The sequence below is a fragment of the Ostreococcus lucimarinus genome, chromosome 2 (assembly GCF_000092065.1).
Source record: "Ostreococcus lucimarinus CCE9901 chromosome 2, complete sequence".
NCBI classification, from domain to species: domain Eukaryota; kingdom Viridiplantae; phylum Chlorophyta; class Mamiellophyceae; order Mamiellales; family Bathycoccaceae; genus Ostreococcus; species Ostreococcus sp. 'lucimarinus'.
Window position 1 is genome coordinate 596,774 of NC_009356.1, and position 16,919 is coordinate 613,692.

Genomic DNA, 16,919 nt, shown 5'->3' on the forward strand with positions numbered 1-16,919 from the left:
TCACTATTAGGATTCGTCACGGGCGAACAGCTCTGGCAAGTAACTCAGAAAGAGAGTCGCGGCGAGCCGAAATCCGTCACGACGGTGTACGAAGTAACAAAGAGATAGGTTTACAGTATAGGTTATATGAATCTCGATCTTGTTTTTTTCGTCCAGTAACCAAATAAAAGAAACGACGCGAACGCGAGATACGTACAGCCGACACGTCGCAGTTGCAGTGCAAGAATGATACGTTTGGTTACAGACATCGCGAATAAGAGTCTACTGATACTGTCGTGCTCATATGCAGCTATTTTAGGTGCTCTTTGTCTCTTTCAACGGAAGCTTCAGTACTTCCCCACTGCAGAAGTGCCAACTCTAGATAGCCTTCCAACCGCTTTCCGTCGTGTCGAGGAGTTTGAAGTGCACGTGATTGACGGGCTGAAACTGAAAGGCTGGTTATGGCGACAGAAGTCTTCACCAGTGTTGATACTGCATTTGCACGGAAACGCAGGAAATCGATTTCACCGTCTATACTGGGCGAATGAAATCGTGAAACGGACAAGCTGTTCTGTCGCACTTTTTGATTACCGAGGTTTTGGTGGGAATCCTGGTCGTATCTCAGAGGATGGTCTGATTAAAGACGCGGTGGCAGCCATAACGTGGGCATACACGAATGCGAAACGAAATTCACAAAAGCTTGTTCTACACCTGGAAAGCATCGGTAGTGCTGTGGGCCTGAGTGCTCTGCTCAAAATGGCAGTCGAAGTTCGGGTCGATGGAATCGTCGTAGAGGGCGGATTGTGCTCGTGTTATGATTTAGCACGTTCTATGCTACCTTTCGTACCAGTTAAATTATTATTACGCGACAAATGGAACCTTACCATTCAAGGCGCTCAGGAGCTGGATGAAGATATCAACTTCCTCAGCCTGCACGGGAAGGCTGATCGGATAGTGCCACTCTGGTGTGGGACGAAATTGTTCGAAGCAGTGTCTTGTCGTCACAAAAAATTTATAGCGTTTGAATTTGGCGACCATAACGATTTGATTATCCAACCTGGTTATCTTGATGCACTTCTTGAATTTTATGCTGAAGTTGAGCGTAAAGACACTTGATGGACCAGAGTGCAGTTCCAATCTATCACACTCACTTTTTCGCTACAAACCCTGCAAAACATTAACGAAATCGCCAATACCAGTACCCTGTATTGCAGAGACACCTACAATATTTAGATGCTCATAGAACTCTTGTAAAATCAAGTTGAGCGATGAAGTTAATGCAGAGGAAAAGTTACTTGCATTCTCAAGTTTTTCCTGAAAGATATTGACATCGGTTAGCAATTTAAGTAGCGGAGCATGAGGAGCAACGTCAATTTTATTGAAAACTAACACCACATTGAGACGGCTCCTGTATAGTACACTCACGGCTTGCAACATGTTGCTCATCAATATCTGTGGATTTTGGCACTGGGGGGTATCCATAACGAAAAGAATGTCCGTGCTAAAGCTACTAGCAATCATTTCTGTGATCATCATACCACTGGCCGACCAAGTAAAAATTTCGATCTGTCCAGGAGTATCTACAAAGAAGTACTCATACTCTGTCGCTCTCTGCTCACATATGCTGATAACCTTGTCGAACCTGGTTGCAAACAGATTCGCTGCGGTGAGTATTGCACCATTCGGACCTAAACTATACTCTTTCATAACGGCTTTGTAGTCAATCGTATCGCGGATATCTATGTTAGCCTGATAAGGTAAGTTGTGCGCTGCAGGGTCGAGGTTGATTACGTATGACGATTTCCCAGCGGCGTGCGTGAAATCCACAAGCCTTTCCAGCAGCGAAGTTTTACCCGAACCTGCCATACCAACAAGTATGCACACTCTACCGCGTTGAACGCTCATGTTTCCTTCTTCACGCAGCTCTACGGATGCGGCGCGCCGACATAAACCGGTGCCCCCTTCGCTCAGTCGCGACGTCGATCTTGTGACGTCGAATTCGGCCTTTCAGATGGGCGATCGAACAGTGCAAATATGGGAAAATCCATAACATACCAAAATACAAAAAGAAAATACAATTACAAAAACTAACGGTTTTGGCTCGCTGGAGACTTCCTTGCACCGACTAAATAAATCACTACGGCAGTGGGTCGCAAACGCGAATGGCACGGTCCAGAGAGATACTCGAGTGCTTCTTCCCAGTATGTCAATTTTCATTTCAGCAATATGAAAATAATCTCTGTGACGACTGTACACGACCGGTAAAACGTTTTGGCCAGAGAGAGAAATCTATCACAGCTTTCTCGCAGTCGGAGATGCACAACGCCAATTTCATGCTACTGATGCTCGATTCCCCAAAAGCTCATGGGGCAGCACTGCGCCACACTATGTTACGGCGCATCCAGCGCGTGTTTGCAAAACAACAAGTTACTTGGGTAAGTTCTGTGATTCTGTATTTTCATACAACCTTAGCCAAAGTTGAAAGACCGGATTTCAAGTAACGCTACCCTGCGAAGGAAGTCCAAGAATTAAGAAACCAAGCTTCTCTCTGCAAGTAGCGAAAATTAGTTCTCGAGACGGCAACCATTTACTTTATGAGCCTGGTGAGTGCTTTATTTCAACACTTCGAAGCGGCGATGACTTATTTTCGTTAGTGGACACGCGTATCGTGGTAAAAGCTCGAGAAAATGAATTTGTACCTTACAAGCACACGATGGTAGTATCACAGGATTTTCGTGCTCGATTTGAGGCTGTGAAGTCAGCACTTATTCGTCTGTCCTCACCGCTTAACTGCAGCGTATGTCATACCAAGACTACAAATGATGTTTGCTGACTCGTCCAAAGTCAGGTCGGCTAGCGTCTGACACACCTTTACTTCTCAAACAGTCGTCAAAGCACTTTTTGCGCTGGCTACAGTCAAAGTTGCAGTCGAGTGTTCGCATGCAATCACGAGTTATTTCATGCCAATACTTAGTGTTGTTAAAATCTCAAAAACAAGTAAGGAGTGCACAGATTCTTAGAAGATACAAAGCTAAAAACACGAGTAGATTAGTTTGATCATAGAACGAGCCCTTACGGGTATCGACTCTGATACTGCTTTGATTTTGGAAGACGTGGATGTTCTTGTTAAAGATAAAGATGGACTCAATTTGCAATGTTTGCTATCTACACTGAACGACATTGCAGACTTTCGCACAATCCAAGGTGCGCTTGATCTGAGTAAGACGTTTCAATTGACGCATGACTCAGGCTCTTTCCATACGTTTATAATTGGAACAACCGCAGAATTTAAGGTGCATTCAGATTTACATCGCCACTTTCCATTGCAGGTATGTTGAACACGCTGAGCTGTAAGAAAAACTGTTAATTTTGTATTCTCTTCGCAAGATTCCAAGTCCTTCACAAGACAGCGATGTCCATGTACAGCAGATAAGACGCGATGAAGGATTGAAGCAAATTCGTTTAAAGGTTCAGAGTGCACTATCCATCGGAGGGCACCGACAACAAAAGGCAATGCGAATTGTACCACTCTCTACGAGCCAACAGGTAAGTCTTACTATGTCGTGATATTTTCAGGCTAACACGATCAAATAGAACAACGGAAATGTTCGCTGGGATGACGTCGGTGGTCTAGAAGATATAAAAGCTGCTTTGTGCGACATGCTGAAATGGCCTATTAAATTCCCGAAGCTTTTCAAGAATTACTCGAAAGGAGCTCTCCTTCACGGTCCACCGGTGAGGAAGATGTAAATATGTCCATTCTTACGTGATGAGTGTCAATAGGGCACAGGGAAGACTCTCATAGCAAAAGCTGCAAGTGTCGAATCAGGCTTGACATTTTTCAACGTCAAAGGACCAGAGCTTCTAGGGATGTATGTCGGTGAAAGCGAGGTGAACTCTTTCTCTCCTCGATGTACTTCATTTTGACCTCTTAATAGAAATGTGTGCGAGAACTATTTAACAAAGCCCGAGAATTGGCCCCCGCATTGATTTTCTTTGATGAATTTGATTCTCTCTGCATGGTGTGTTTCTCAGTTGGAATGCCTGTGTTAAAGTGACGAATCTGTAGGTTGATGCACCGCCTGGAACACTAATAAGCCGTGTCATCAGTCAAGTCGTTACGGAATTGGATTCGCTGAAGGTGTTCACGTCTTAGATTCCAGCACTCTTCAATTGATAACAGTTTTCCAGGGGTCTCAAGTATTTGTATTGGCAGCTAGCAACAGATTAGAACTTATTGAACCGACAATTCTGCGGTCTGGGCGGTGAGTCAGCTCACGCTTTTTTACTCAAAAACCAACGGAAACTTTCAGACTTGACCGAGTTCTACATGTTCCTCTTCAGAACGACGTTCGCTCAAAGGTTGCAATTTTCAAGGTTTGTTGTCAAAACCACTGAGTCAAAGGTCGTCTTAACTTGGCAACCCAGGCTCTAACCAAAAACTTCATATTTTCATCAAACTTCGAGATTGGTCAGGTAATCTTAGATAGGAACAATTGATGAAACTCTGACTGAAAATTGTCTCAAGTTGGCGTTAGTTAGTGAAGATGTTAGTGGCGCTGACATCTACTCTGCGTGTGTACGAGCTTGGATCAAGGCTGCCAAGCGGGCGATAGCGTACAATTCCACCGGTATAGTGGTTCAGACGATGGATTTCTATTAAAAACAGAAAACACAATTTTCGCCTGCTTCACCAACCGGACTTCCATAATGAAAGTAATATTACTTCTTTTTTCTCTACTCGGGCACCTACAGGTGTGCAACTTGCGTTTCGTTCGACAACGTTCGCCCTACGTGGCATTAGCCTGGTTCGCGCGCCCTTCGTAGCACTAGCCTGGCTCGCGCGCGCGCGTTCATTCAACCTCGTCCGCGGCGAGCAAAAGCGGATGCCCACTCTAAAACAAGTATCGGTCTTTTCACGCGGTGGGCTTGTTCTCGTGCACGAGTGTTTCACGAAAGAGGTCGTTCTTCTGACCGAACTTTCAGAATGCGCGCATACCTTGAAAAGCGATTCAGATCGATCTATTGAGTCAAGAATTGCAGCCTACGATTCTCAGAAGAGCAAAGTTATTTGGCTAAGTGACGCTGTCACTGGTTTGACGTTTATACTCTCCTTCGAAGAGGCTTTAGAGAAACACGAGGCAGACGATTTACTCAGGACAAGCAAAGACGCATTTGCTGAATACTACGAACATGATCGATTCGACTACAGTGAATTCCTACCCGCTCTCCAAGCACGGATTCAGCAATTGGAAAGGTCTAATGAGCACTGCGAGCTTGGTGCTGCTAGTGAACGGTCAGGCGTGGATAACTCTGTTTCCGACAGTAAACTGCCTTCACGCGATTTTGGACGTACAAAGAGGCAGCATCACTACCATGACCCATCCGTGCCCAGATCTCGCCATTCAGAAAGGCTCGATTCACTCGATTTCTCAGAGCCGTCACAGGTTGCTCAGCCGCCGATTTTTCCAGAGCCTTCAAGCACTCAATCAAAACATACTCAAGCTATTAAGCACGAGGGGGGGAAACGTCTGGGCTTGAGCTGGTGCCGTGATCTTGTTAGTTTCCGTGAAACACACATTAGTGAGGAATCTTTGTTACCTCTCACAGCGTCAATCAAACACAAATTGACTCAAAAAAATGTGACGAGCGATATAGCTGATTTACTGGTGACAGAAGTTGCACAGAAACTCGTAGGGAAAAAAGTTTCTACATTCCAGTCACTAGCAAGCATAGTCTACCGTTCACTTGAGGAGTCAATCATTCGTATACTGAGTTCTGCGAAGAAAATTGACCTATTGACTGAGGTCGGAAGCGCTCGTAAGAGTAGAAGACCTTTCGTGATTGCGTTTGTTGGCGTGAACGGTGTCGGTAAAAGTACGAGTCTATCGAAGGTAGTACATTGGCTTAGTCAGCAAAATTTCTCAGTGATGGTTGCTGCATGTGACACGTTTCGTGCTGGTGCAGTAGAGCAACTACGGACACACTGTCAACGTCTTGACTGTGCGCTTTTTGAGAGAGGCTACGAAAGAGATCCATCAGTTATCGCTCAACAAGCTATTCAGCAAGCCACGCGACAAGGTATTGATGTCGTCATGATAGATACTGCAGGGCGCATGCAAGACAACGAACCATTAATGCGAGCACTTGCAAAACTCTTGAGTGTAAACCTGCCTGATTTGACACTGTTTGTAGGCGAAGCACTGGTCGGAAATGATGGCGTGAGCCAAATTTTGCAGTTTGAGCATAGATTACAAGCATTGATGCAAACGGAGAAGAAATGTGTCATAGATGGCATCTTCCTTTCAAAATTCGACACCATCGACAATAAAGTTGGCACTGCTTTATCGTTAGTGTATGCGTCTTCGATTCCCATCATGTTTGTTGGTACTGGGCAGATGTATAAGGATGTTCGTACTTTTCAGGCTGAAAATATTGCAACCGTACTTCTTGCTGATTCATGAAGGGTGTATTTAGAGTAGAAGGGCTTTTTATTCAATTGAAGCTAACTCCTAGCGCAGTCTTTTGAAATATATCTGTGTCTCTGTTTCCTCTTCTAGTCCGATAGTACCTGTGGAAACGCTTCATGATAGTTTTTTGAACATGGCAATGGATTCACCTTGTCTATCAAGCCATATTTCACTGCTTCGGTAGGGTCGAAGTAAAGAGGGCGATTTATATCGCTTTCAACGGTGGCGATGTCCTTGCCGGTCGTCTTCGCTAATATCTCCAGCTGTAGGGAAAGATAACATGATTCCTAGGTCAACTAGTTAAAACAGTTACATACCATTTGTCTTTTAGTATTTCGCATCTCCTGGCGTTGAATTTCCAACTCAGATGCCTAATCGAAGTTAAAATGGCCACAACGCTCAGTATGCAAATGCAAATGTTCACCTGTCCACGAAAAGCGCTCAATGGTTGCTTCAACATAATACTGGCAGAAGGCAACGCCGCGCGATTACCCTGTGCCATATTTATCATAGGCTGAGAACGAACAAATTCAAGCGTACCCTACTACCTGCAGCCAACAACATCGCAGCCTCACCCCAAGCTGTTCCTACTGCTATGGTGTGTACAGGAGGAGATACATACTGGATTGTATCATATATAGCAAACGCCTCAGTATCATACCCATATTTTTGCCCATCCTTGGTTCGTATTAGTTGCAGTCCATAACATCGATGATATTCGAACCTTCGAAGACCCTGTCGAGTTAATGTACAGTTGTATTGGCTTTTTCTTATCTTCATACTGCAAGTAGAGCAGTTCGGCAAGAATCAACTCTGTCACTGAAGGTACAAGGGTCATGCCCTGGTTTGAGAGCTGAGCTGATGACGTTATTGTTTGAGCATAGTATTACCAAGTAAACGATCCTCTCTTTGAAAATGAAGGATGGAAGATCAGGAGGAGACTGAGTGGACGCATCCCCTTGCAAGCTCGGTATGACCTGTTGTAAAAATTGAAGTTTGTTCTTTATCGTGGCGGTGAAAGAAAGCCGACCTGCGTAATAGCATGTCGCCCGCGGTCGTTCATAATGATGCGGCGACTAGTCTTCTGCAAAACTTCTGGAAATGGCTCGCCAGGGCGGAACTTGCTCGCCCGTGAAGCTCGCACGCGAACAGAGCTAGAGCTCGCCGTCACTGTAGGGGTGAGACGAAACATGTAACTTGTAACTCGTTACGATGAGTTCTGTAAGTCTGACCCACTATTCAAACGTGGGTAACTTCGACTCGGCGTGCAACTGGATCAGTAATCTACGCCGACGCGTGTTTTAGGCGGACCCCACGGGACGAAAACCTGCGACCAGCAGCGAACTGGCGAACCCTTCAGGGTTGAGCGCGGTTCGGCAACGCAACCCATCCGGATAAAGCCCTTTGGAGAATGAAATAAGAGAAAATATAAGGATGAAAGTATGAGATCGGTGTTGGTGTCGGCATTGAAAATAGCCTCATATATTAATATAGACAGCATCTATCATTCACTTTTCTTTCATCGCCTTGCTTCGCCTCGCAGCCGCGGTCAAACGCTGTCGCGTCGCGTGTGAATTACCCCGACAGGCCGCACTGAAACGTGTATCCTATATCGTGCCGACAGGAGCGTACTGCGTCTAAGCTTAGGGACAGTGTTGCGAGCGCGCATTACGGCAATCACACGTAGCGTTGCTCGTCAAAATAGCAGCACGCGATGTACACGTCTTCAACTCGACTGGCACTGGCTCAAAACCTCAACCAGACTCGAGTCGCGCGCCCGCGATGTGCTGGGGGGCACGGACGAAACGCCGACAGTCTTCGCCCCGTGATTACGCGAAAATTGAGCGCACGTGCGCGTAATGGGCGCTCAGGCACACGGTTCGTGCCAAATCGTGGTTCTGAGCAGGATATCTTATCTGAACTTGAAGAAGCGCAAGAAGGAGGAATTGCTGGCTACGGCGTCATCTCGTCCAAACCTACGACACCCCTTTTGGATACCGTGCAGTTTCCGAGCCATTTGAAGGGTTTAAACATGGATCAACTCAAGCAAGTCGCGAAAGAACTACGTGCAGACCTAATCTACAACGTATCTCAGACAGGAGGGCATCTTGGTTCGAGCCTCGGAGTTATTGAGCTCACCGTCGCACTCAATTACGTATTCGACCAACCGAACGACAAAATCATATGGGACGTGGGGCATCAAGCTTACCCTCACAAAATTTTGACGGGAAGGAGGGACCAAATGAACACCATGAGACAAACAGGCGGGTTATCACCTTTCACGAAGAGAAGCGAAAGTCCTTATGACTGCTTTGGGGCGGGACACAGTAGTACGTCCATTTCGGCAGGTCTTGGAATGGCTGTCGCTCGGGATATGCAAGGCGGCGATAATCATGTCATCAGCATAATCGGAGACGGGGCAATCACGGGGGGGATGGCGTATGAAGCTATGAACAATGCTGGATTTCTGGACACGAACATGATCATCATCTTAAATGATAACCAGCAAGTGTCGCTTCCTACGCAATACAACAGTATGAATCAAGATCCAGTGGGTGCGCTTTCGTCGACATTCGCTCGTCTTCAGTCGTCGCGCCCTCTACGCGAGTTGCGCGAGTCTGCCAAGGCGATTACCAAACAGATGCCAACCCCTGTGCAAGAGGTCACCGCAAAAGTTGACGAGTATGCGCGTGGTATGATTAGTGGATCTGGCTCGACTCTATTTGAAGAGCTCGGACTATATTACATCGGAACTGTTGATGGGCATAATTTGGAGGATTTGGTCGCCATTCTGCAAGAAGTAAAAGAGACAAAGAGCGTTGGTCCCGTGTTGATTCACATCGTGACCGAGAAGGGCCGAGGCTACTCTTATGCCGAAGACGCTCAAGACAAGTACCACGGTGTATCCAAATTCGATCTCGCTTCCGGTGAACAAAGCAAATCAACAGATACAATCCCCACTTACACGAAGGTGTTCGCCGATGCCTTGATTGGAGAAGCCATGGCTGATGAAAAGGTTGTGGCCGTGCACGCTGCCATGGGCGGGGGAACGGGATTAAACCATTTCGAGAAATATTTCGCCGATAGAACGTACGACGTCGGCATTGCGGAGCAACATGCCGTGACTTTCGCTGCGGGTCTTGCATGTGAGGGATTGAAACCCATGTGTACGATTTATTCAACATTTTTGCAACGTGGCTGGGATCAAGTTGTTCACGACGTAGCGCTGCAGAAACTTCCGGTGAGGTTTGCGATGGACCGTGCTGGCTTGGTTGGCGCGGATGGACCAACTCATGCTGGTGCGTACGATGTGACGTTCATGGCGTGCCTTCCCGATATGGTCGTTATGGCGCCGATGGACGAGGCAGAGCTGTGTCATATGGTTGCAACATCTTTAGCTATTGACGATCGTCCCTCCTGTTTCCGCTATCCTCGGGGTGCGGGCGTTGGGGTCAACATGGAAAATGAGAGCGTCAAAGTGCTCAATCCAGGATACAAGGGTATGGTGTTAGACATTGGGAAAGGCCGAGTTCTACGCGAAGGAACCGATGTCGTTCTGTTGGGTTATGGTACTCCAACGAATAACTGTTTGCTGGCTGCCCAAATGTTGCAAGAGTTCGGCGTCAGCGCCACCGTGGCGGATGCTCGATTCTGCAAACCTCTGGACGTCGAACTCATTCGTCGCTTGGCAAAATCACACCCAGTTTTCATAACGGTAGAGGAAGGTTCCATAGGCGGCTTTGCGTCTCACGTGTTGCACTTCCTAGCGACTGACGGACTGCTCGACGGCGGCTTGAAGGTTCGACCAATGGTACTTCCCGATCGTCCAATTGATCACGGTTCGTATGCATTCCAGCTTAACGAGGCTGGACTTAGCGTTTCGCACATCGCATCTACGGCGCTTTCGCTTGTCGGGAAGCAAAATGAGTCTCTCGAGGTTTTAGCAAGAGTCTAGAGAAACTTATAATTCAATTTGCCAACGCTGCTGAAGCTCCCGCAACGCTACTCGGAGGATTTCCGAGTAGTTCGAAGAAAGCTGGATAGGCGAGCCACGTCACAGCCACTACAATAACCAATATTCATCACGAATTCACCCACGTGAGTCGCCGAGTCAACTCTCAGACGTGTGTCTACTATGCAGCTATGGCGCGGCGACGTCGCGAAATAAGAAATATTGATTGATGTACTTACTTCCAGCGCCGAAACCGACACCCCACGCAAGACCAACGCCTACGCCACAACCACCACCTATACCTAAGCCCCAAAACCCAATCGGTACCCCTGGGTGAAGTGGTAAACTGCGTGTCATAGTATTTAAGTTAAACGACTCACCGCCAAAGCCCCAACCTAAACCGAATCCGCAGCCCAATCCGATCCCTACGCCGAAAAAGTTGAGCGAAAGTATGTCTACACATGGCGTGAACGCACCGACCCCAACTCCTCTGCCTACGAGTCTCCGATCCTTACTCGGCGGCATGAGACCACTTCTGCAGTACTGACGTAAGTTAGGCTCGCCGTATTGGGACATCAGGACACACTTTTTTTATCGAATTTCAGACGGTATGATATGATATCATATAAATCACTCTTTACGTCCTATAAAGCTGTGGAGAACAACTCCATGAAGTCCGGAATGTTGCTTCCTCAGGCAGAGATTGCTAAAATTCTCCAAGTTAGCGACCATTTAGCTGGTTTGAAAATGTGAAAAAGGGATTGCTCTCACTGCTGCAAAAGCTCAGGCGCGCGGCCGTTTTACAATTCGGCACTTTGACTCGACTGTCTGTAGCAGGATAAACTGATAAGCGTGCATCGCACTTTCAGAGGCGCGCCTTCAGTACATCCGCATACGCCCCTCACAGCACGACAAGACTATGGGCGTCGCCTGTGGACCCTCACGAGGTGAAGGAGACCACGGACCTCAAGAGCAAGCACGTCAAGTTCCAAGTTACGTATCACTGAGTGAAGTTTTGCGACTCGTCCGTGAGGGCCATGTCAACGGAGACGATATCATGCGTCTTGCATCTCTTTACTTGAGCATGAAGTCCAAACGCGCTTCCGCAAAAGAAATCCTCTCCGCGCTATTTAGTCACGCACACGGCGGTGAGATTTTGCGAGTCATCAGCGCCGTTGTTGTTGGGGCCAAATCTTTACAAAGTGAAGGCTTTGTAAATTCTCAAGGCGGAAATACACTCCTTATCTCCCATGCACAGTCCAAAACAAACCATGTCAATCAGAGGGCGAAGCAAATAACACAAAAGGTAGTCTTTGATCAGCAGCGGCTATCGAAGAGGATCGCGTCGAAGCTTAGATCGCGACATCCGGGTATGCACGTTGATCCGGCCTCGTTCGAACTCTTCGGCGAGGCGATCCGTCAACGCATTCGACATATCTCTAAAGATCTCATGAGGATCGCCACGATACGTCATATGTCGAGCATCATAGCGAAAAACTCAAAAGCAGAGAGAGTAACTCCTAGGGGTAAGATTCGTGACATCAACCTTACACTCATGCAGAGTACATCAGCTAGAAGAGAACAAGAGCGACAGAAATTGCTACAGCTTGGTGATCAGTCCAACAAACGGAAAAGACAAAGTTCTGATGACGAATTTGATGAAGAACTACGCACTAGGGCGGAGAAAGCACGCACAGAAGAGGAGGAAAGGAGGCTCGCAGATGCTGCGAATGAAGCAACAAGAAGCGCACTAGGCGATGCGAAGTATCTCAAGTGGTTCGCTCACGGTAAAAATGTGCAAAAAACTACCGAACTTAATCCTCGGGTATCAAGTGCAGTTACTTCAAAACAAACAACGCGCGCTGAAGCGACAGAAAAGGCTTCAAAGACTGGTTTGGAAACACACGACAGCAAAATTTCATTTGTTGACGTCATATGCGTGCTCAAGTCGGAAAAGGCTTTTAACGGGATTCTTCCTCGTCTCTTTCACACGAAAAATTTGCTGCTGTTCAACGTGGGGAATTCGAACTAGTCGGTACGTCAACGTTTTTACGCCCTTTCTATGTTCTATGTATTAAAAGGTTTTGCTTCTCTCGCTCGGTACGAACTCTACGACTGCAAGCTGCGCTCCGTCTCCACTTCGTCTTTTACTACGCGTCACACGTGTGTAGCCTCCTTGCTGATCCATGTATCTTCCAGCTAACTCTACCGACACTTTTGTGTGAGCTTCATCTGTGTCGAGGTAGGCTCTAATTCTACGTCTCGCGTCAACTGACCCCTGCAAGACACAAGTTACTTGGCGAAGAAATATTCAAAAGATCTCGCGAATACCTGCTTCGACATACTTATCAACCTATCAGCTAGTTTTCTAACCTCCATCGCCTTTGCAAGTGTCGTCGTCACTTTACCTTTAGTGACCAGTTGACTAGCCAAAATCCTGGATTTTTGTGAGCTCGTCGAGCAACGCGAAATTGATCAAGTTACCTTAAAGTAGAGCTACGCATCGTTGGAAGATGTACAATCTAACGTGCGTTCTGCAGAGGTAATAAATACCCTTCTTCTATCTTCACTCTGTCAGTTCTCCGACTGGGACGAATGTTCACGTTTTCTTTGTTTGACCGGATGTGAGAACTTCAGAACCTCAGCACGTATACAACGGTACAATGGCCTATTCACATAGCTCCAGACGCTAAATATAAATATGAACGAAAGCAAACGCAGAATGAAAAACCACTTTGACTAACTAGCCTTAGAATACGGGAAGCTCGCCTAGGTTACCCCCGAAGGAGCTATAATAGTACTATAGCATGTGGGAAAAGAAGCAAGAGTCCGCGAGCGTACGAACTTGGCGCGGTCACCTCAACTTTGACGGCTGCAGTTGCGCGTCTTATACCACTTGTACTTTCCGTCACGCTCGGCTGCGTCACTCTGTTCGTCGGCTACTATTGACGGATTGCAGTGTCGCACCGAGCCAAAAAAGCAAGCTATGAGTATCCCGAGTGTGAGTAGCATTGTGATCTTAGATGACGAAGGGAAGCGGGTCGCAGTCAAGTATTACGAAACATTGAAGTACGTCATTTCTCTCTCCATAACTTTGCCTAGATGAATGTCCATTCTTGTAGGCGCGCACGAGACGTACAGTTCACGTTTGAGCGAAATTTGTTTACCAAGTCGTCCCATTTAAGTGGGAAAGGCGAAGTAGAACTTCTGATTCTCGATGACTACATCGCTGTCCACAAAGCCAGCCACGACTTGCGTTTCTATGTAGCTGCACGTCACGATGAAAACGAATTGATTTTAGTATCAGTTCTTGAAACTTTGTATGAGGCACTTTGTACTCTTTTGAGAGGAGTAGTCGACAAACACGCTGCATTAGAAAACCTTGACCTCGTCCTATTAGTCATCGACGAGTTAATAGATGGTGGGCTTATATTGGAAACAGATCCGACCACTATTGTGAATCGTGTTTCGATGGAAGAAAGTATGGAGCACTCCCTTACAGAACAAACCATTTCTCAAGCGCTGGCCACGGCTCGTGAACAGATATCTCGTAACTTATTACGCTGACCGTGACTGAATGTACATAATTCGCACTTAATATGAAAAAATTCTTCATTACAACACGCCTACGCCACGATGAACTTCACTGTGCTTTCTGCGAGACCTTGCTGATTTGAAATGAGGTGACCACATTGCGAAGCTCCTTAAAGTTCTCTTAAGAAAGTGATAGGTGAATGAAGATTGAAAACATACCTGTTCCGATGTACTCCATTGCTTCTCGCTAGCTGCCACCGTAGCAATAACGACATAGTTCTGAAGAAACATAACGTGAAAGTTTCATGTAAAAGTAAAGTCTCCTTACCTGAGAAGTTGTCACGCAAGCTAGATTGTGGAGCCCATATGCCGCAAACGGCGTCAGCAGCTCGTACTACGCACAACTCTTAGCACGTACTGGTAAAGTTCGTTAGAGATAAGAAAACCTGATAATATCCTCGATTATTCTTGGAATATTGCTCTTGTGAGATGATCTCTTCCTGTTCAACAGCCACACTATCGGAAATCTTAGCCTTAAATCAAGAGTTAAATCATTCTCTCGCGCACCTTCCGGTGATGGCGGGTGAAACAGCATTTAAAACACTATCCAACGTTCCAACCGATTCAATTTCAGGCGACTTTTCTGTTATCATTAATTTGTTCGTTGGAATGATGATGACCTGAAGTGTTCCAGCAGTAGGGCTCGCAAACTGCACCTCTGTAGTCGCCTTCGAAAAGATGAATTTCGCTTCTCCGCGCGGTAAATGAAAGAGTACCTCATCACATCTTGGTTGACAGTAGTTTCCACTTTTCGCATTGCTAACTGGGATCTTTTTGTGACAATGTGAGACAAAATAAGCAACCCGTCTCAACAGCAAAGAACGCACCTCTTTCCAGTCTCCAGGCAAAGATATTTTATACGGTTCAATCGCACCAGCCCTTATAAAACATGATGATGAACGATGAGAAAACTATCGCGTCATTAGACCGAACCTCAACGCTGGAGTACGGGTTTGTCCAGCTTCAAATACAAAATACCCAGACTAGTGCACTTTAGGAACAACAGCTTTGGAAAACAAGGGTTTGCTTACCACGTCCACAGAAGCAGGAAGATATGCGCTGACCTACATATATGATATAACACTCATCAGTAGTTATATTGTCATCGCACCTGTTTCCCATCCTGGCATTTCTACTTGAGACAGAACGTAGAGTAAAGACCCGAGCGACTTACCTCGAAAGCCTCGACCGAACCGGTGTGCAAGATGCTGAACACTCCACTCAGTGCAATTCCGTTAAACTCACGCCTCGTTGCGGCGCAGGTTTTGCACTTTGTGATAAGTGAACTACCGCCGGTGTGCTTTTTGTACTTCGACGAAATTCCACGTCCTCTGTCTGGCCTCGACTTTGCGAATCGCTGATTCGCTTCGTTTTTGATTCCGCGCGCGCGCGATGCCGTTATCGATATTATCATTGCTGCGGTAGAGCTGTTTGGATCGAACCGCGGGTCGCAACCGTTTTACGTTCGAGCGAGGCCAGTCAGCGCTTCAGTCGGACCTGAGTCGCCGGCTATCGAAGTTTTTTTGTCGAAAGTGTATACTTGGTAGTGGTAGTTTGCGAATTTAAGTACGCGTAAAAGGGTAAGCACGCGCAAAAGGGTAAGCATGCGTGTATAAGTAAGTAATCGCGTGTGTCACCTGCTCGATAGCACCTATTTTTTCGGAAGCTCGCCACGTCGAGACGACCCGTCCTTCCCGCGCAGTTGACGGACTTTGCTAGGTGCACGTACGAAATACCGTGAAACCTGAGCTGAATTCATCCCTGACCGCGCATGACAAAAGATTGCACGTTCGCGCATTTTTGCGACTCGTCCTCTTCGTTAACGCGAAGGAGCCCAACCACGGTGAGATTCCAAGATCTTTATTTTCGTTCATTCACAGATGTTGACGAAGGTGAGAGTAAGCTTCAAGTACAAACATCGAGAAGGTCTAGTGCGCATGTCTATTGTTGCGGGAAAAGTACGCTTTTGAATCGTAGACTCGGCCAACACTTCACAGCTTCGGTATTTCTACAGGATTTTGCTACTCACTCAACGCGGACAGTCGTCGAAGCTCGCAGAATAATAGAACTAAGTTCCAGTCTACTATCACTTTTATCGAAATAACCGTTTGAACATTGCAAAAGACAAGCTCACTATCAGTAGCCCTAGTACCACAGTAGCGTGGGAGCGGGTTAGACCGCCCCTTCTCCCAACGTGGTTGGTTTGAAAGATAGATGACAAGTAGAAATGGGCGTATTCTGAAACGTAGCTAGTCGACATGCCTTACAGATACCGCGACACCATGTAACTCAGATCCATCTAGATTTTCTACGGCTTGTTCACTGTCTAACCTAGCCAATTCATTAGACAGAGTGAAAGCTTGTGTCACCGATCTCACCTGGAAACATAAGTCACAACTACCGTCTTTCCTGAGTGTTTGCGCATGTCAACGTCTGATACTTTGCCAAAAGCCCCGAAGACATGTTCAATGTCCTGTCTGGACATAGATTCCACAATTGGACTAAGCTGCACTTTACTACCGGTAAACGTGCTCTTCATCTCTCGCAAGTGATGAATGGCCAGGTTGGGTGAAGGCTCTTCTGTCGCCAAATGTGTTTCGGACAATATATGTTTCGAACAAAGCTATAACAGACACTATCGCATGGACCGCCGCATTGAGCCACGTAGACGGTTTCTGAGCACTGGTACGACTGGCACGTTCGCCGACGAAATGTCACTCCTGGCAGTTGGGCCTCGAAACCCTCGACGGGGATTGAACTAAATCCTGGATTCTCGCTTTGCGTATAATATCACACAATAATCGAAGACATTGTTGATAGCAGGACATCGACCGAGCGTATTTTTTTGTTATGTGCGGCAGCAGCCAGGGACCCCGTTGCGGCGTGTCAGCAGACGCGCGCGCGTATACGCGACTTGAAGCGCA

General features: G+C 46.7%; 13 protein-coding genes across 13 annotated transcripts; 7 read left to right on the plus strand and 6 right to left on the minus strand.

The window, feature by feature from the left end:
* Positions 1 to 225: 225 nt before the first annotated feature.
* Positions 226 to 1,095, plus strand: Bem46 (Protein bem46-like protein; the record flags this gene model as incomplete). The annotated part of the gene is made up of 1 exon (XM_001416150.1): positions 226 to 1,095. The coding sequence occupies one exon, from the start codon at positions 226 to 228 to the stop codon at positions 1,093 to 1,095; it is 870 nt and encodes a 289-aa protein (XP_001416187.1).
* Positions 1,096 to 1,137: 42 nt separating this feature from the next.
* Xab1 (XPA (DNA repair protein)-binding GTPase-like protein) lies at positions 1,138 to 1,884 on the minus strand (the record flags this gene model as incomplete). The annotated part of the gene is made up of 1 exon (XM_001416396.1): positions 1,138 to 1,884. The coding sequence occupies one exon, from the start codon at positions 1,882 to 1,884 to the stop codon at positions 1,138 to 1,140; it is 747 nt and encodes a 248-aa protein (XP_001416433.1).
* Positions 1,885 to 2,141: 257 nt separating this feature from the next.
* AatP (Novel AAA ATPase) lies at positions 2,142 to 4,642 on the plus strand (the record flags this gene model as incomplete). Its single annotated transcript, XM_001416151.1, has 16 exons — positions 2,142 to 2,240; positions 2,289 to 2,414; positions 2,465 to 2,582; positions 2,634 to 2,776; positions 2,824 to 2,976; positions 3,027 to 3,183; positions 3,229 to 3,308; positions 3,367 to 3,525; positions 3,574 to 3,714; positions 3,763 to 3,870; positions 3,918 to 4,001; positions 4,049 to 4,120; positions 4,171 to 4,244; positions 4,293 to 4,356; positions 4,408 to 4,455; positions 4,508 to 4,642. The coding sequence occupies 16 exons, from the start codon at positions 2,142 to 2,144 to the stop codon at positions 4,640 to 4,642; spliced, it is 1,761 nt and encodes a 586-aa protein (XP_001416188.1).
* Positions 4,643 to 4,865: 223 nt separating this feature from the next.
* On the plus strand, positions 4,866 to 6,443 carry srrA (predicted protein; the record flags this gene model as incomplete). The annotated part of the gene is made up of 1 exon (XM_001416152.1): positions 4,866 to 6,443. The coding sequence occupies one exon, from the start codon at positions 4,866 to 4,868 to the stop codon at positions 6,441 to 6,443; it is 1,578 nt and encodes a 525-aa protein (XP_001416189.1).
* Positions 6,444 to 6,535: 92 nt separating this feature from the next.
* On the minus strand, positions 6,536 to 7,641 carry ClpP3 (chloroplast Clp protease, subunit of ClpP peptidase complex; the record flags this gene model as incomplete). Its single annotated transcript, XM_001416397.1, has 8 exons — positions 6,536 to 6,550; positions 6,599 to 6,712; positions 6,767 to 6,820; positions 6,874 to 6,942; positions 6,990 to 7,127; positions 7,174 to 7,290; positions 7,340 to 7,426; positions 7,480 to 7,641. 8 exons carry the CDS (start codon positions 7,639 to 7,641, stop codon positions 6,536 to 6,538), a joined length of 756 nt encoding a protein of 251 aa, XP_001416434.1.
* Positions 7,642 to 8,052: 411 nt separating this feature from the next.
* DXS (1-deoxy-D-xylulose-5-phosphate synthase plastid precursor) lies at positions 8,053 to 10,412 on the plus strand. The gene has a single exon (XM_001416153.1). The coding sequence runs from the start codon at positions 8,164 to 8,166 to the stop codon at positions 10,402 to 10,404; it is 2,241 nt and encodes a 746-aa protein (XP_001416190.1). The 5' UTR covers positions 8,053 to 8,163; the 3' UTR covers positions 10,405 to 10,412.
* A 178-nt stretch (positions 10,413 to 10,590) lies between these two features.
* On the minus strand, positions 10,591 to 10,926 carry Smo4 (uncharacterized protein; the record flags this gene model as incomplete). The annotated part of the gene is made up of 3 exons (XM_001416398.1): positions 10,591 to 10,730; positions 10,782 to 10,826; positions 10,878 to 10,926. 3 exons carry the CDS (start codon positions 10,924 to 10,926, stop codon positions 10,591 to 10,593), a joined length of 234 nt encoding a protein of 77 aa, XP_001416435.1.
* Positions 10,927 to 11,320: 394 nt separating this feature from the next.
* On the plus strand, positions 11,321 to 12,433 carry Soj (Sojo-related cytoskeleton protein, putative; the record flags this gene model as incomplete). Its single annotated transcript, XM_001416154.1, has 1 exon — positions 11,321 to 12,433. The coding sequence occupies one exon, from the start codon at positions 11,321 to 11,323 to the stop codon at positions 12,431 to 12,433; it is 1,113 nt and encodes a 370-aa protein (XP_001416191.1).
* Positions 12,434 to 12,475: 42 nt separating this feature from the next.
* On the minus strand, positions 12,476 to 12,905 carry Rpl17r (Ribosomal protein L17-like protein; the record flags this gene model as incomplete). Its single annotated transcript, XM_001416399.1, has 3 exons — positions 12,476 to 12,679; positions 12,733 to 12,838; positions 12,886 to 12,905. 3 exons carry the CDS (start codon positions 12,903 to 12,905, stop codon positions 12,476 to 12,478), a joined length of 330 nt encoding a protein of 109 aa, XP_001416436.1.
* A 482-nt stretch (positions 12,906 to 13,387) lies between these two features.
* On the plus strand, positions 13,388 to 13,968 carry CopZ (Coatomer protein complex, subunit zeta 1; the record flags this gene model as incomplete). The annotated part of the gene is made up of 2 exons (XM_001416155.1): positions 13,388 to 13,470; positions 13,524 to 13,968. 2 exons carry the CDS (start codon positions 13,388 to 13,390, stop codon positions 13,966 to 13,968), a joined length of 528 nt encoding a protein of 175 aa, XP_001416192.1.
* Positions 13,969 to 14,044: 76 nt separating this feature from the next.
* On the minus strand, positions 14,045 to 15,409 carry Tlp20 (thylakoid lumenal 20 kDa protein, putative; the record flags this gene model as incomplete). Its single annotated transcript, XM_001416400.1, has 11 exons — positions 14,045 to 14,104; positions 14,155 to 14,214; positions 14,264 to 14,329; positions 14,382 to 14,451; positions 14,503 to 14,663; positions 14,712 to 14,765; positions 14,823 to 14,874; positions 14,929 to 14,978; positions 15,027 to 15,059; positions 15,107 to 15,118; positions 15,170 to 15,409. 11 exons carry the CDS (start codon positions 15,407 to 15,409, stop codon positions 14,045 to 14,047), a joined length of 858 nt encoding a protein of 285 aa, XP_001416437.1.
* Positions 15,410 to 15,766: 357 nt separating this feature from the next.
* Srp9 (Signal recognition particle 9 kDa protein, putative) lies at positions 15,767 to 16,099 on the plus strand (the record flags this gene model as incomplete). Its single annotated transcript, XM_001416156.1, has 3 exons — positions 15,767 to 15,838; positions 15,888 to 15,953; positions 16,010 to 16,099. The coding sequence occupies 3 exons, from the start codon at positions 15,767 to 15,769 to the stop codon at positions 16,097 to 16,099; spliced, it is 228 nt and encodes a 75-aa protein (XP_001416193.1).
* A 145-nt stretch (positions 16,100 to 16,244) lies between these two features.
* On the minus strand, positions 16,245 to 16,534 carry Rsp1 (Splicing factor 5-related RNA binding protein; the record flags this gene model as incomplete). The annotated part of the gene is made up of 2 exons (XM_001416401.1): positions 16,245 to 16,326; positions 16,374 to 16,534. The coding sequence occupies 2 exons, from the start codon at positions 16,532 to 16,534 to the stop codon at positions 16,245 to 16,247; spliced, it is 243 nt and encodes an 80-aa protein (XP_001416438.1).
* Positions 16,535 to 16,919: the final 385 nt, after the last annotated feature.

Excerpts from the sequence above, each read along its gene's own strand:
- DXS (XM_001416153.1), top strand. The coding sequence starts at position 8,164 with ATGTACACGTCTTCAACTCGACTGGCACTGGCTCAAAACCTCAACCAG.